We start from the raw sequence: 17,114 nt of genomic DNA on the forward strand, positions 1-17,114 counted from the left end.
GGTGGGTATTGAGGAGGGCACGTTCTGCATGGAGCACTGGGTGTTATGCACGAGCAATGAATCATGGAACACTTCATCTAGAACTAATGATGTAACGTATGGGGATTAACATAAGAATAAAAAAAAATGGTTAAAAAAAAAAAAAGAATTCAAAATAGCTTTATTATACCCCATTCTGTAAAACTGAATACAGGAACACTGCACTTTAATGCACCTGCAGTACATGAACAAGTAGGATATTTTATTACAAAGCTGATCCAAAACTAGGACGCTGGCTTTACCTTATTTTAAAACAAACATGTGGGGAAACCTAAGTTGATACCTTGTTTTTCCCTCAGTAAATATCTTTACAACTAGTAGAGATATTCATAATCACTCTGTTAATCACAGGGTTATCTAAAAGTACCATAGACGGGGCCCTACAAATGTTTGGGTTTGTCGATAATGGTCTTGTTCCATGGAAAAAACTGTATTTAAAATGATTAAGATTCCAAAGTCTCCCTCTTTCACGTCCGCTTATATTCTACACTCTATTTACTATTAGGTTACAGAAAAGTGATCCGGAGACAATGTGCTCGACACATGGTTGACAGCTATTACACCCTTCTGACTATGAAGGAAAACACATAGAAATAACTACTAAGTCATTACCTTTATTACTAGACTTATATAACTTTGAAGATTAGCATAAGAAAGTAATTTGAAAGTTAGGCATGTGCTGTTGCTTTTACTTTTGGCACTGGCAGAACAGCAGGGAAAAAAAATAAGGTGATCTAGAATTGAAATGTGCACGGGTGTTAATTAGGCCATAATGAGAACAGCAACCTATTGAAGTGGCACCAGGTATGAAATATCTATGACTGAATAGAATGATGAAAGTGTAAAAATCTTAAGTTTCATTCAAGTATCAACACATTTAAGGAATACGAGTTAGACATCATCAAAGCAAAACCACAATGGGATCTCTCCTCACACCTGTCAGAATGGCTAAAATCAAAAACTCAAGATGGGGCGCCTGGGTGGCTCAGTCGTTAAGCATCTGCCTTCGGCTCAGGTCATGATCCCAGAGTCCTGGGATCGAGCCCCGCATCGGGCTCTCTGCTCAGCGGAAAGCCTGCTTCTCCCTCTCCCACTCCCCCTGCTTGTGTTCCCTCTCTCGCTGTGTCTCTCTCTGTCAAATAAATAAATAAAATCTTTAAAAAAAAAAAAAACTCAAGAAACAAGTGTTGGTAAGGATGTGGAGAAAAAGAAACCCTCATGCACTCTTGGTGGGAATGCAAAGTGGTGCAACCCCTGTGGAAAACAGTATGGAGGTTCCTCAAAAAATTAATAATAGAACTACCCTACAATCCAGTAATCACATTACTGGGTATTTACCCAAAGAATAGAAAAACACTAATTCAAACGGATACATGCATCCCTATGTTTACTGCAGCATTATTTGCAAAAGCCAAACTATGGAAGCAGCCCAAGTGTCCACCAGTAAATGAATGGATAAAGAAGATGAGAGATATATATATATATGTATGTATATATAGAATGGTATATTACTCAGGCATAAAAAGAATGAAATCTTGCTATTTGCAATGACATGGATGGAGTTAGAGTATAACGCTAAGCGAAATAATCTAGTCAGAGAAAGACAAATACCATATGCCTTCACTCACATGTGAAATTTAAGAAACAAAACAAATGAACAAAAAAAAGAGAGAGAGAGAGCGACAAACCAAGAAACAGGTTCTCAACTATAGAGAATCAATGGTTACCAGAGGGGAGGTTGGTGGGGGAATGGGTGAAATAGGTGAAGGGGATTAAAAGTGCACTTATCTTGATGAGAACTGAGTAACATATGGAACTGTTGATCACTATACTGTCCACCTGAAACTAAAATAACACTGTATATTAACTACACTGGAATTAAAATTTTCTTAAAAAGTACAACAGGTAAATTCTTTGAGTTAAAGAATATTCATGGCAAAGATAAATATGGGGAGGAAAATTAAATGGAGCTGATCATGAGAAAAAAAAGAATAGGAGTTAGGTAAGAAAATAGGGAAGGTCTACAATGTCAAGTTTTCCACACCATTGTTTCAGGAAGCAGAAAAATTATAAGAACTAGAAATAGGAAACAGGCGCTGATGAATGTATCAGAGCCAGTTCTTCCACTACAAAATCCTATGCCTTAACTGCCCAGCCTTATGTTTCTAATTTGTAAATTAAAGGTAATAATGTCTGTCATGCCTACTTCAGATATTTTGAGGCTCAACATGAAATAATCAATGTCAAAGTACTTTGTACTGGGTCCAAAAGAATTCAAGCCTAATTCATGATAGATCACCTTTTATTACTCCTAAATGTTGTTGTTGTCTTCTAGAATGATGTTCCAGTATGAAATGTGCTTGACAGTTTGGAAACCAGTTTCTACACAAAGGCTCTATTTAATAGAAAGCTTTTCAAACCAAATAAAATTGCATAAATATAACATTTACCTTACACACAGTTTCTAGTCCATAAGAATTTTCACCTCGACTAGAAGCACCACCAATTTTTTCTACTCTACTTATCACACCAAGAGAGGCATCTAAAACAAATGGGGGATCCTAAAGGAAGGAAAGAAAAAAACAATTAAAACTGAGCAATTGACACTGTACAATTATCTTAATTAGAAATGCCTGAATTAAAAATGATCAAAAATGAACAAAACTGCAAAGAACATACAGATGTACATATAAAAATCTAATCCAACAAGTCTTACCCGTTCCATGCTTTTAAAATATAACCTGTAATTCGTGACAGTCAGAGTTCCTCGGACAGCACCAGTGAATGGACATATATAAGTTACATCTTTGGCTGCAAAAGCAAAGAGTCCACAATTTACTACATCATGCACTACTAAAAACTGTACTCTCGTCTTTTCACAGGTGAAATTTACTAAAATTCTGACTGCTGTTCTAACCTATGCTCAAAAAATCACAGAATCTGTGTTCCAACAGAACTCAGAAGCCAAATGCAGGCTTCCAACCATGCAGAAATCTGGGAAGGGCAGAAGAGGTAGAGATAACCCCGACCCTCAGACAGGAGACGAGACTAGCCACTATGCCTGCTGGATAAAATGCGTGTGGAAGTTGGAGTAGCGGGTGGAAGGGCAGGAGTAATGGTGGTTAACAACTGCAGATGTCACAAGCCACAGTCACCAGTCATCACAGTTTCTAGGTCACCTCACCCATCTTCTGGTCAGTCTAATTTGTCAACATTCTTCTAAAAATATATCTGAAATATATATCAGAAACTCCTGACCTGATTATACTTATGGTGAAAATACTGTAAGAGAAATGCAATGTATACGAAATACAATTTCTTAGAAAGGTAACAGTAAAATAAGAGGACTTTATATTCCTGACCAAGCAACTGATGTCAAACTTTGTAGAGAAACAATCACAAGCATTGTTCTATTAAATGATAAATGATGAATCTACACAGTATAATGCTTTTTAAAACATTCATTAATTAAGCAGAATAACTCAGCCACCACTAGCTCAAAATAGTATTTAATACGGTAGAGTTCATAATGCCCACTATAAGCTTTTTTACATCTTAAAATATTTATAAATCCCTGGTATGTCATTATAGCAGCAAATGAGCAAATAAAGGAATATCTTCACCACTCCAGAAAGTAAGGCACAACTAGGAGCAATAAATTGCTAAGAACTTTCCAAGGGGCTTCTGGGAAAATGCAGGGACATAAAATACATTTAATAAGGTATTACAACTTCCTGACTCTGCTTTTTACTCACCACTTTGAAGGACTGAACACTTTGTATGGAATCTGAAATGAGACTGATCTTATAACAAACATTTCTAACCTTCAAAACAGTTCCCTCAGGAATGTTCAAGTATGAGCGACATTTTTTAAATCGTTGTTTCCAATGCATGTTTCATTCAGAGGGACGCTTTTAAAATTAAATAAACCCATCATTATGAAAAGATACACAAACTTGCCTCGCATACACTTTCTTGCCCTTATAAATTTTTGCCTCCAGTAGAAAAGCTTTATTCAATGCTACTAAAACATTTCTAGATTCTTTTCAGAGCCAGTTTTCTTACACAAGAAAATCAACCTCATTCGTCTATATGCTGCCACAAGATATGTCCCTCTTAGCCCCATGGTTTTGTTACATCTTAGCTTTTATTCTAAAATCATGAGATAATACTCATGAAAGTGCTTCCAAAATTGAAAGCACTATACATACATAAGGGTTTATATCTATGTTACTATTATCATTGATCATTTGTTCTGCCCCTTTATCCTTCCTTCTCAGTCTGGTGGCAGCTAAATCACACTGAAGAGAGAATTTGTGCTTAGCAGGGTTTGCACGAAGTAGACGAGAGATTATGACCAGGAACCATATCAGAGCAAATGACAGTAGTAACAACCAGCACTGATGGCCTTGCACTTCAGAGTTTATAAAGTATTTTTCACCTGAGTACCTCCTTTAACCTTCATAACAAACCTTGTATATAAGACCTATAATTACACCTACAAATTTTAGATGAGATACCAGGGCTCAGAGAAGTATAATGAATAGCCTAATATTTCAGAACCAGGAACTGCTAAGATTAAGACTTGAAAGCAGTTCATCTGACTACAAATTCAAATCTCTTTCCATCACGTCATGCAAAGCTAAGCCACTAACACCATCTGACTCCTGTGTTAAAAGGTTGAAATACTGTAGTCTGGGGCTCTCTCTACTTCTGATATGCCCAGGCCACAATACCCTGAGACTGTTACTTCCTTAAAGCATGCTGTTGATGTTCCTAACACTACTCTAACTTTTAAAAAACTAAACTGAAGATTAACATTAGGCCAACTAAAAATCAAATGTCTTCTCTAGAGGAATTAACATATTCTAGGTTATTCTAGCCTTACACTTTACGTTCAATGTCATTTTTGCATATAATCAAGTCTAGATAGATAATTTTGAATCAGAATATTTAATATATTAGGTATTCCTCTAAATTTTCCAATACTGATACTGCCTAGTGGTACCAAAAGAGCTTAGATTTACTAACCCTCTCAAATTTTCATTGAGTTCACAGGGGAAGAAGCCATAATATTTTCTGTGAGGTAGACTAAAATGACCTTGAAAATACATATCTGTAAGGATATAAAATATATACAAACAAATGTAATAAACGAGAGCATGCAATCTGTACAGAAAGAGAGGCACAAAAACATATGCTAAGTAATACAGTGAAGGGGAAGTCCACTCAGCTGTGGGATCAGAAAAGGTTCAAGGAACAGAGGCATGTGAGTTGTGCCCCCATGGCAGGTATCCATTAGATGGGCAGAGATGGTGAGATGGCGCTCAATGCACAGGAAGAACCGAATCCAAGATACAGGAGTGCAGGAGTAAAGGACCTACCTGGACAAAGGTCAGTATACAGTCTGGCTCTCTCTACTTCATACTGTATCATACTCTCTTCACTCCTCAATTTCCCTCCCTGGTTCCTCTTCTATCACATGTTGTAAATTGACAATAAAATGAAAAGTGGTGTTTCTTTGGCTAAGAAACCATTTACTTTATTCTCCTAATACATTACTTTATTCCTCAAAAGCTATGGTATTTTGTAGATTACCACACAGATTTAATAAAGTAAAAGCATGAGGACAAAAAAAAAAAAATCTTAAATGCTTGCTGCCAGTCCATACAATAAGTTAATGCTTAGTTCTTTAGGCTGCAAAAGAAAAGCACCTACATGCAAACAGCTTGCTTTGCAATGGAGATGAAATATCTGTATCCGAAAATTGACACGAATTTATTCAAAGTAGAAAAAATAAAGGAAACAGAAAGAAAGAATGTGTTTTAAGAAAAATTACTCATTACAAAGTGACAATCCAATGTTTCATCTAGGCAAACCAGTATCTTACTGCAGTCATTCAAAATAATGAAATACTCTCTTGAAAATTCATCAACAGTTTAAAAAAAAAAAAGCCCCCTACTTTCAATGAATATAAAGCAAACCAGAGAAGCAGCAGCATATAATTCAATATGCATGTTTCCCTATAGTCCAACTACAAACATAACCAGCAGGTGTAGTGGATCTAGGCATAGAGGACACACCATGTCGGGAAGGGTGGCAGTAATGAGTGCTGCCAGACAGGAGGTGTCTGTGAACCTGCAGACAGTGAACCTGTTCCCTATACATTGAGAGTACTGAATAGTCTGTGCACTCAGAAAGGAGAAGGAAATTCAACAAAAAATACCATTACAGACCCATGTCTTTAATATTTTCTCCTGGAAGCAAGGGTGGTTCTTCCATTTCTGCTAATTTGTTAGATTCCCTCAGGACCTGGATTGGAAAGGGGAGGAGGGAGCAAGAAAAGAAACATGTTTTATTCAAAGGCTACTTTTTCACTCCAATTGCAATTGAGCATGCTTGCTTTTATTTAAAGTTATAACATTATATCACACATACTACTTTAAATCAAACTGTAGAAACTGTGGTGTTGGCATGTATAACACGTAAAGTTGCTGTTTTTCTACCCAGCATTTACGAGTGCCTACTTCGTGTAAGGTACCGTACAAAACACTTGACATGTTTTCTCAGTGAATCCCACAACAGCCCTGTAAAGGGTAGGTGTTATTATCCTCATTTCCTAAATGAAGAAAAGCAGGTCAGAAGTGACAATTAACTTGTTCAAGATCACACAGCTAACAAGTCAGAATCTACGTATGAATTATAGTTTAGTGGACTGCAAAGCCCATGTTCTTTCCATTAAGCCATGCCCAGGGGTCTTAGTGCATTTAAACCAGGGTAAAATCAAGCTCTTATGTACATTTAATGTTTAGAGAATTTGCAAATGATGGTGATAAGGTATCTTGTTGAAAAAGAGATATTAGGGGCGCCTGGGTGGCTCAGATGGTTAAGCGTCTGCCTTCAGCTCAGGTCATGATCCCAGGGTCCTGGGATAGAGCCACGCATCAGGCTCCCTGCTCAGCGGGAAGCCTGCTTCTCCCTCTCCTTCTGCCTCTCCCCCTGCTAATGCTCTCTCTCTCTCTCTGTATCTGTGTGCCTCGAATGAATAAATAAAAAAAAAAAAAACCTTAAGAAAAAAATTTAAAAAAACTGCATCTTAAAAAAAAAAAGAAAAAGATATTAAATAGATTAAAATCATGATCAACAACTGTTACTGAATAGTTACCTTACAAAGGACGCTACACTGGATTCCAAGAATGTATAGATACAGAAACATGGCTGTATAATGGATTTACAACCCAAACAACACACACACACACACACACACATACACGCTGTCATATGCTAAATATAAATACGTCCCCCTAGCTACCATGAGCCTCCCCACCTCTGCCCCTTTCACTACCAAACAATAATCTTCATTGTCTCCGATTTTTTTTTAGCTCCCATTAATTCCTCAACATTCTGCGATCTGGCTTTGCCACCAAACCCAATCATTCTAGGGAACCCACTTTTCTTCCCAATCACCTCCTCATTATTAAAGATAATGAACATTTCTCAGTCTTTATTTTTATCTCTTAACGACATTTGACACTGCCTATACTTGCCTGCTTCTTGAAAGCATACTGTCCTGTTAAACTCTTCCTTCTCGGGACCATTCTTTTTCGATGACCTTTAATTCCCTCTCCTCAACCTTCCCCATTCCCCAGAGGTTTGTCCATATCTCACTTTACTCACTTCCTGATATCTCATACCTTATCTATGACTTCACTTAACTTCAATCTATGCTGCCCCCAGCCAAGAGTTTTCTCGGACTCTAGGTTCCATTCATCCCACTACTAATGTTCCTCCCCAACCAGATGTCCCCCAGACACCTTAAACTCAATAGATCTCAAATTAACCTGTGTTCCACACTTAGCAAAGGACACCAGCATCTATTTGGTTGTCTAAGCCAGTTTTGGGGGAGGGCGGAGCAGTGATGTCTGTGCAGACTCAGGCCTTCTGCTTCAACCTTGACTCGTTTCATTAGACTGAGAACCAATACCGCTAGAAAAAAGATGCTCAGTTTTTTAAGTAGCTTTTGACTTATTTCCTTCAGTCCAAAAAGTAGACTTAGAGTCTTCAAAAGAAGGTAAAAAGGAAGAAAAAAACCACTGCTGCTTTAAAGGTCACCTTCTGCAGGCCCTCAAACTCGGTTAGAGGTCTCTTCTGCGTGAGCTCCTATCCTAGCACTTACCACACCACTCTGCTTATCTGTTTTCTTGCTACCAGACTCTGAGAGAAGAGGTATCATATCTTATACACTCCAGAATACCAAAGAGAAATATAACACAAGCCATATATGTAATTTTTAATTTTCTAGTAGTCACATTAAATAAATAAATAATATTGTCATTTCAACATGTAGTATTTTTAAAGTATTAATGAGATATTTTATACTCTTTTATTCATACTAAGCCTTTGCAACCCAGAGTGTATTTTCTACTTACAGCATATTTCAATCTAGACCAGCCACATTTCAAGTGCTCAACAGACATATTTCTAGTGGTGCCCATATTGGGCAGTACTAGTCTAATGAATCTAATTCTTTTTTTTTTTTCTTAAAGATTTTATTTATTTATTTGACAGAGAGAGAGAACACAAGCAGGGGGAGAGGCAGAGGGAGAAGCAGACTCCCTACTGAGCAGGGAGCCTGATGCAGGGCTCGATCCCAGGACCCTGGGATCATGACCTGAGCTGAAGGCAGACGCTTAACCTAATGAGCCACCCAGACACCCCGAATCTAATTCTTCTTGATAATTAAGTCATTTTTTAAGTTAGGTGCTTAGGGAGGATTAGACAAAATGGTTAGACATTATTGCCATAGCCCAATGTTCACCTACAGCCAATAAACTAAGAACTACAAAGAACAAATTAATTCTGTTCAATAAACTTGCAATCTAAACAAATTATATCATACTTTTGAAAGTTTAACTATTTGCTTCATAAAGTAACCTTAACGCAATACCTAAAGATCTAAAACATACACACACATATAATTTTTTATATTCTGCACTCTAAAACTCATTCATATTTTTGAATGGCATCTAGTTGCCAGTTCACGATACAACCTTTTATGAAGTCATAGAAGAAAGAGAGCAGAAGGAGGGAGGGAGAGAGGGAGGAAGGATGGGCCTATAAAGATGCAGAAAAACAGGATATAAACTTACAATATGCAAATATATAGACCTTTCCTGGGTTCAAATCCTGACTGTGCCACATGCTAAGTGCTCTTGGGTAGAGTGCTCAACCTCTTTATGCCTCTATAAAATGGTAATAATCATACTACCCCACAAAAGTGTTAAATGAGTTAATACATTTAAAGCATTTATACCAGTGTTGTCACATAATATATACTTAATAAGTGTTTCCTATTGATCACAATAATAAAAAGTCAGACTAACAACTGATGACTAGAATCTGGTAAAAATTTCTACTAATTATGAAAACAACAGAATTAGATTGAAAGATACAAATAACATAGTACACAAAGAACAAAAATCAAACATGCTACACGTGTGAAAGATCATCAAAAATGCTTTATCCTGAGACGCCTGAGTGGCTCAGTCAGTTAGGCGTCTGTCTTCGGCTCAGGTCATGATCCCGGGGTCCTGGGACTGAGTCCCACATCGGGATCCCTGCTCAGCGCAGTCTGCTTCTTTCTCTGCCCCTCTCCCTGCTCATGCACACACTCTCTCTCCCAAATAAATAAAATCTTTAAAAAATAAATAAAATAAAATGTTTTATCCTTTGCCTATCATCTACTACCTGACTTGGAAATACAAAGATTATGTCCCTTACAAAGCCACAGGAGTTCCTACACTGCACAGGTATACATCCTTATAGCTGCTACATTGTTGTTCCCCAGGACTTACTGTCTTTCTATATCCCTACACTCAGAAGAAAACTACAAAGCCCAGAAAATGTGTGTTGTATATAGGAACAGAGAGGAAGGCAGTTCTGGCACAAACACATCGTAGTACAGGAGGCGTAATCTTCGTAAGTAAAGCTTTATAAAGTGAAAAAAAAAGGAGACTCAAGCAAGTCGTGCACATTGAGAGCCATACGTTCTCTTATACTTGCTCTGACCAGAATGTCGGAGAGCAAGGCAATGAGGAGAAGCCAGTCAAGATCCCGTATCTGCCCAGAAAAGCTGCACCAGATGGCAGACTTTTAACAATAGATATACACTAGAGGATATACATAAACAACTCACTTTAGAACTGAAGGTATAAAAAGGAACTCAAAAGAGTGAATAGAGCAGGGCAAAGGGCAATCCAGATCCTTTGTTGGCAAACGCTGATTATGAACAAATCTATCCTCATATAGAAGAGAAAAAACAGGGCCTACAAAAAAAAAAAGATTATTTGACAAGGAAGAGGAGGTATCAGCCTGAGGCTCAACAAAAAAGCAGTCTTCTGAAAAGAATTCTCTATAGGCATTAGTAGAAACATTTATAAGCTATTTGGTATACCCAAAAGGAAATCAACCATATTCCCTAAGAAATAAAAACATAAAGTCATAAGGAGACACACAGTGAGACTAAGAAAAATGGGTAAGATAAAGAATGATTGCAAAAATTAAAAATGTAGCAACAAAATTTGTATTGGAAATAAAGAACTGAATTGATTATTCAGAAAACAGCATTTATGTTGAGGGCAAACATGAAAACTGCTGTAAGAATTTGTAGGAAAAAACAGATAAAAACCATGAAGGAAGATGATAAAAAACCAATAAAAGACTTCTATTTCCGAAAAGAAAAAAAATCGAAACAGAATAGGAGCAATAATCCAATATACAACTGAGAACATGCTTTTGAAATGAATAAAGATTTTCTAACTCTGATCAAAATAGTTTGCCACGTTCCACATAAAAATGAACAGGGATGCATGGGTGGCTCAGTCGGTTAAGCGTCTGCCTTCAACTCAGGTCATGATCTTGGGGTCCTGGGATCGAGTCCCACATAGGGCCCTTTGCTCAGTGGGGAGACTGCTTCTCCCTCTGCCTGCCGGCCACCCCTCCCCGCCCCCCGTTCATGCTCAAGCACACTCGCTCTCTCTCTCTCTCTCTCTCTGACAAATAAATAAATAAATAAATCTTAAAAAAAAGAATCCGTGAACAGAGGAGCACCTGGGTGGCTTAGTGTGTTAAGCGTCCAACTCTTGATTTCAGCTCAGGTTATGATCTCAGGATTGTGAGATGGAGCCCCACATCAGGCTAAGGAGCCTGTTTAAGATTCTTTCTCTCCCTCTTCCTCTGCCTCTCCCCCCGCTAAAAAAAATCAGTGAACACAGATATATCTAGGTGAATCGCAGCAAATTTTTTTAACTGACAGAATTAAAAGACAACCCATCAGAATATAGGCCAAAAGAGAGAGGTCTGGGGGAAGTTGTGTACAAAAACAAGATCAGGCCAGCTTCAATCTATCTGTAAAAGTATATTCTAGAAAACAGTAACAAAATGTTACCAAATCTTTGAAAGAAAATGCTGTGACCTCTCTGACATGTTTGATGGCAACAGGCATTCTCAGATATGCTAAGTCACCAAAAACATAACCCACAAGTCCTGCTTTTAAAAAAGAAAAAAAAAATTACCTGAGGCAATAATTAAGCCGAAAAGGGGAAATCAAAATTAAAACTTCTATATAAGAAATTTGTGATGTATAGCAAAGACTTAAGTTTTACATCTTCGCTACCCTCCTGCCCCCCCAAAAATCCATTTACTGCCACTATACTAAACTCTCTGAATTTTAGTTTCATCATTCATATTATCAAGATCTATCTTACAGGTTTGTGAATATGAAATGAGATAGCTGCATCATAAAGGACTTTGCAAGGTGCTATTAAAATGTAAAACATACTTATTATTCACTTAGTAGCATCAAGGTAAGTTTTTACTGTCTCTTTCCACAATGGCCTAATCACATGGAGTTTTGTTCCTCTGCTCTAAAATAGACAGGAATTAATATTTGAGACCACATGTCATAAATCTCTCTCACCCCTGAAAATTTAGCTACAAAATAACAGGCATCTTACTATTTCAAGGAAAGCAGCAAGAAGAGTGATGTCAACATCATGGCACTCTAAGATGGCCCTCATTTTTATTGCCCCTTCACATCTAAAATTTGGCACTTATCCATGAACCAAAGTGCCTCCACGGTAGCTCTGGAATCAAGGGACCCAGGAGGAGCATCTCTGGAATCAAGGGACCCAGGAGGAGCCTCACCCACTCGTGCAGCAGGTAACAGGCAGACAGAACCAGGTACGGGCTATGGAAACAGCAGGAGCCGGTGAACAGCCTCCAAACCTTCTTGGCTGCAATACCTAGAAAACACTAACTTGGGCAGATCCCCATGGATGAGAAAGCCTTTACAGAAGTTCAGGTTTCTAAAGGAGAAGTTCCAGCACGCCACTGGAAGGAAGGAAAAAAAAAAAAAAGTCTGGACACATGAGAGTGGGTAAGAGGAGCTTTGCCAGCATCACCCCTCCCCACGAGGTTCCACAGCTCAGAGAGAAAGCAGGTTGGCAATCCCTCCCATGGGGGAAAGGGGAAAGCAGTGAGTCAGTGCCCAGCTAAAGAAATCCATCTCTCTTCCACAGCACCCAAAGTAGTAAAACAAGAGCTCCACGACAGGGGGAAAGGAGGAGTTCAGGAAAGAGACAAGAATTTCAGAGGGCATGAAAGGGATGCTGTTCTCCATTCGGTACTCCAATAGGAAGCCCACCCATGAGTCACTGGGAAAACCTCACCCAAAGATGCCCTCCTCTTGAGCCACAGGAACCCTCAACATCCCAAGTACCAAACCCACACCCTCCTCACTCTGCAGTGAGTACAAAGGAACCCCCATCATCAGGTTCTTGGCAGATTTTTCAGCAGTAATCTAGCCAGGAGAGAATGAAATGATATATTCAAAGTAATGAAAGGAAAAAAACTGCCAGCCATGAATATCTTATCCAGCAAAGGTATCCTTCAGAAGGATAGGATTGAAGGAGAGGACTGAAGAAACAACACTTTCCCAGAAAAACAAATGCTGAAGGAGTTCGTCTCCACTAGGTCTGCCTTGCAAAAAATGCTGAAAGGAGTTCTTCGAACTGAAATGAAAAAAATACCAATAGAAACATAAAAACATATGAAAATATACATCTCACTGGTAAAGGTAAATATATCATCAGATTCAGAAAACTGATTCTGTAATAGGATAGTATGTTAAACAGTTAACTATTTTATAAAGGTTAAAAGAAAAGAATATTAAAAATAACTGTAGCCAGTATAATTTCATGAATACACAATATAAAAAAGAGGTAAAGTGTGGCATCAAAAACATAAAAGGTTCAATGCAATCTCTATCAAAATCCCAATGACATTTTTCACAGAAATAGAACAAAAAAATCCTAAAATTTACATGGAACCACAAAAGATCCCAAATAGCCAAAGCGATCTTGAAAAAGAACAAAACCAGAGGGATAACACTTCTTGATTTCACACTATATTACAAAGCCATAGTGATCAAAACAGTATGGTACTGGCATAAAAACAGACATGAAGATCAGTGGAACAGAATACAGAGCACCAGAAATAAACCCACATATATATATGGCCAATTAATTACAACAAAGTTGCAAAGAATATACCATGGGGAAAGGATAGTCTCATCATCTCATACATGATGCTGGGAAAACTGGACAGCTATGTGCAAAAGAGTGAAACTGGGCCCCTATCTTATAACATACACAAAAATCAACTCAAAATAGATTAAAGATTTGAACATACTCCTAGATGAAAACACAGAGGGTTGGGGCGCCTGGGTGGCTCAGTTGGTTAAGCGACTGCCTTCGGCTCAGGTCATGATCCTGGAGTCCCTGGATCGAGTCCCGCTTCGGGCTCCCTGCTCGGCAGGGAGCCTGCTTCTGCCTCTGACCCCCCCCCCCCCATGTGCTCTCTCTCTCTCATTCTCTCTGTCTCAAATAAATAAATAAAATCTTTAAAAAAAAAAAAAAAAGAAAGAAAACACAGAGGGTAAGCTCCTTGGCATCAGTCTTGGCAAAAGTTTTTTGAATTTGACACCAAAAGCAAAGGCAAAAAGCAAAAAAAAAACCAAACAAATACTTCTGCATAGTAAAGGAAACCAGCAACAAAATGAAAAGGCAACCTACTTGAATGGGAGAAAACATTTGCAAACATGATACGGGGTTAATATCTAAAATATATAAAGAACTCCTACAACTCAATAATGTATTTGGAAATTTTTATAATAAAATATTAGGTGGGCGGGGGGGGAGGTGGAGTAAGGACTTTAAACTTGACCAGTCATGCAAAGGAAAATCATGGGAGGCCTCTGATAGAGGTAAATGACACAGTTAAGGAGGTATACAAAACTAAATATGATAAAGGTGAAATTATAATAATCTAAGAGAGAAATACCAAAATCCTGGATTACTCTGTGGTAGTAGAAATAAAAAGGAATATTTGATACTTGTTGGAAGAAGTGATCAGATTTGACCCTAAGCTTATGAAACAAATACAAGCAATTATTTGAGTAACATTTGATAATTTTTACTTCAGAAGAACTGCATTTCAGATACTACAGTAATAAAGAAGAAATACAGATTCAACAAAACAAGAGGAGAACTCAAAAACACCAGGGTCTACCTTCCTAAAATGGGGTCTGAAGAATGAGGACAGCAAACCCAGATTGATTCATTAGGTCTTTCTGCATTAACATAGAAATATCTTTAGTGTAGAAAAAGTCATAGGACTCTCAGATATGAGAGGAGGAGAGAAGTTCCCTGGAATACATAAAACCTGATACAGATACATGAGATCCCTGCCTGCCTCAGGAACTCTGCCTGCATCAGTGGATAAGATGATATAAGGTCTGCTCTTTGATAGCATTTAATACAGTATTTAATCCTTTTCTTATTATTAAGAAAAATCTATTCATCATATTAAAATCTTACTGGTGGAAAAAAGTCATCCATACAGACTGAAATTTATAATTCTTTTATTCCTAAAACATAATTCAGTTTTGCTCTCTCCCCAATGAAAATGTTCCCCATTTTCTTCCACGCCCTCTTGATCAAACTATTTTCAAACTGCTCAGTAACTTTCCATGTGACTTTAAGCTACCTCCCTTTCTCTCCCTCTGTCCCTTTCTCTCCAATCAGGAAATTACTATAAAGGAAATTCAGAAACCTTGTCTATAATGATGATCTGGATGTGAGCAAGTTCATGGGTCAGTTTTCACATGGAATGCCAGATGACAGAAAAACAGGAAAGAATATTTTGTAAATCTGCAAAACACTGCATTATAATCATCTGAAAGGGAAAAATGAGTCTGTAGAAGTTACAAACTACCCTCCACAGTTTCTTTATATACTAAAACTGTGAAGGAAAAAAATTAAATACTCATTCTTCATTAGGTAATTCTAGTAAAAAAAAAAATTGTTAACATCAATTTTATTTTTTTATACAACTTGACTGACAAAACACAAAGTAGGCAAATGAACCATACAAACAAAAATCTGAACAGGGTAGAGCCACAAACTGGCATCTGGGATAAATCTTATTGGTTATATATTTGAAAGTACAAATTTGAGCACAGGGAAGCCCTTTTTTATTATAACACTGCCAAGGACAATTTGGTTTTCACTTGAAACCACAACTACCAAAGGCTGGATAACATTATATCACCATCAATGATTCAACAACAAAAAAGAGTAAGTAAAGAGGAACAGTTTGGAAAGCATCACTTCATGCTAGGAGTTAAACTGTGCCTTCCTCACCCTAATAAAGATAGGTTCAAGTCCTGAATGACAGTATCTGGGAATGTGATCTAATTTGGAAATAGGGTCACTGCAGATGTAATTAGCTAAGATGAGGATATACTGGAGTCAGATGGCCCCTAACCTGATATAACTGCTGTCCTTATAAGAAGAGGACCCCATGAAGACACAGAGATAAAGGTGGGTTTTTCCATAATTCTCAGTGGACACCAGCTAGGTGTCCTACAATTAAATTATTACACTAACACCCACAAGTTGCAAAGACTCCACGTGCTAAGGTCTTTCGGTCCACACAACTGACCCCCACTTCAAGCACCGATCTCAAGTCCTAGACTGTCACCTGTACATCTGACCAACCATCCATAAGTCAGGTCCCCATGACTCCCCTTCCCAAGTTCAGTAATTTGCTAGAATGGCTCACAAAACTCTGGGCCACACGTTATCCACATTTACCTGTTTATTATAAAGGATACAACGCAGAAACCGCCAGCTGGAAGAGCCTGGAGGGCAAGGTACAAGGTAAGAGGGTGTATGGAATTTCCATGCCCTCTCTGGGCAGGCGCATCACCCTCCCAGTACCTACAAGGATTCACTAGTCCAGAAGCTCTCCAAACCTTTCAGTTAGGATGTTTCTATGGAGGCTTCATTACTCAGACATGAGTGATTCAATCATTGGCCATTAATGATTAAATCAAACTCTAGCTCCTCCCCCTTTCCCAGGGAAGGGAGTGGGGCTGAAAGTTCCAAACCTCTAGTCACAAGGGCGGTTCCCCTGACAACCAGGCCCCCATCCCTAGAGGTTTTCCAAACATCACCTCGTTAACATAAACTCAGGTATAGTTGAAAGGTGTGTGTTGTAACAAAAGATGTTTCTTTCACTTTTATCACTCTGAACTGTTTCAGGAGCCAGAAACCAAAGCCAAATACTATATCAAAAGATCCTCCTATGGCTCTTACCACTTAGTAAATGACAAAGGTTTTAGGAGCTCTGTCCAGGAGCTGAGGATGGAGACCAAAATACGTGCATCTTATTATATCACACTACGACACTGCAGAAGTGTGAGAGGATAAATCCGTGTGTCCGGCGCCACTCAGTTCGCGGTGCTCTGTTACAGAAGCCCGCACAGTGAGCACACCCAAGATCAAGAAAAACTTTCAAATCTGCATCTTGAATAATTTTAAATGCAAGCTGTTCTTAACTGTGAAAACTTGAAGTATTTCAGACAATGAATGGATAAACTGTGGTACATCTATACAAAAGAAGATGATTCAGCAATACAAAGAAATGAGTTTTCAAGACAAAAAAAGAAACGG

The 17,114-nt window shown here is 38.1% G+C and overlaps 1 protein-coding gene across 1 annotated transcript in view; it reads right to left on the bottom strand.

Annotated features, from left to right (window-relative positions):
• The window catches only part of MTMR2 (myotubularin related protein 2), a 111,529-nt gene that overhangs the window by 37,099 nt on the left and 57,316 nt on the right, over positions 1-17,114 (bottom strand). Inside the window, exons 3-5 of the mRNA XM_081799053.1 lie at positions 6,276-6,351; positions 2,756-2,850; positions 2,490-2,600 (exon numbers count right to left, since the gene is read on the bottom strand). Coding sequence (XP_081655179.1) covers positions 2,490-2,600; positions 2,756-2,850; positions 6,276-6,351 — 282 coding nt within the window. The remainder of the gene's footprint in view (positions 1-2,489; positions 2,601-2,755; positions 2,851-6,275; positions 6,352-17,114) is intronic.

Source organism: Leptonychotes weddellii, chromosome 11 (assembly GCF_054177405.1).
Source record: "Leptonychotes weddellii isolate Sample4059 chromosome 11, ASM5417740v2, whole genome shotgun sequence".
NCBI classification, from domain to species: Eukaryota; Metazoa; Chordata; class Mammalia; order Carnivora; family Phocidae; genus Leptonychotes; species Leptonychotes weddellii.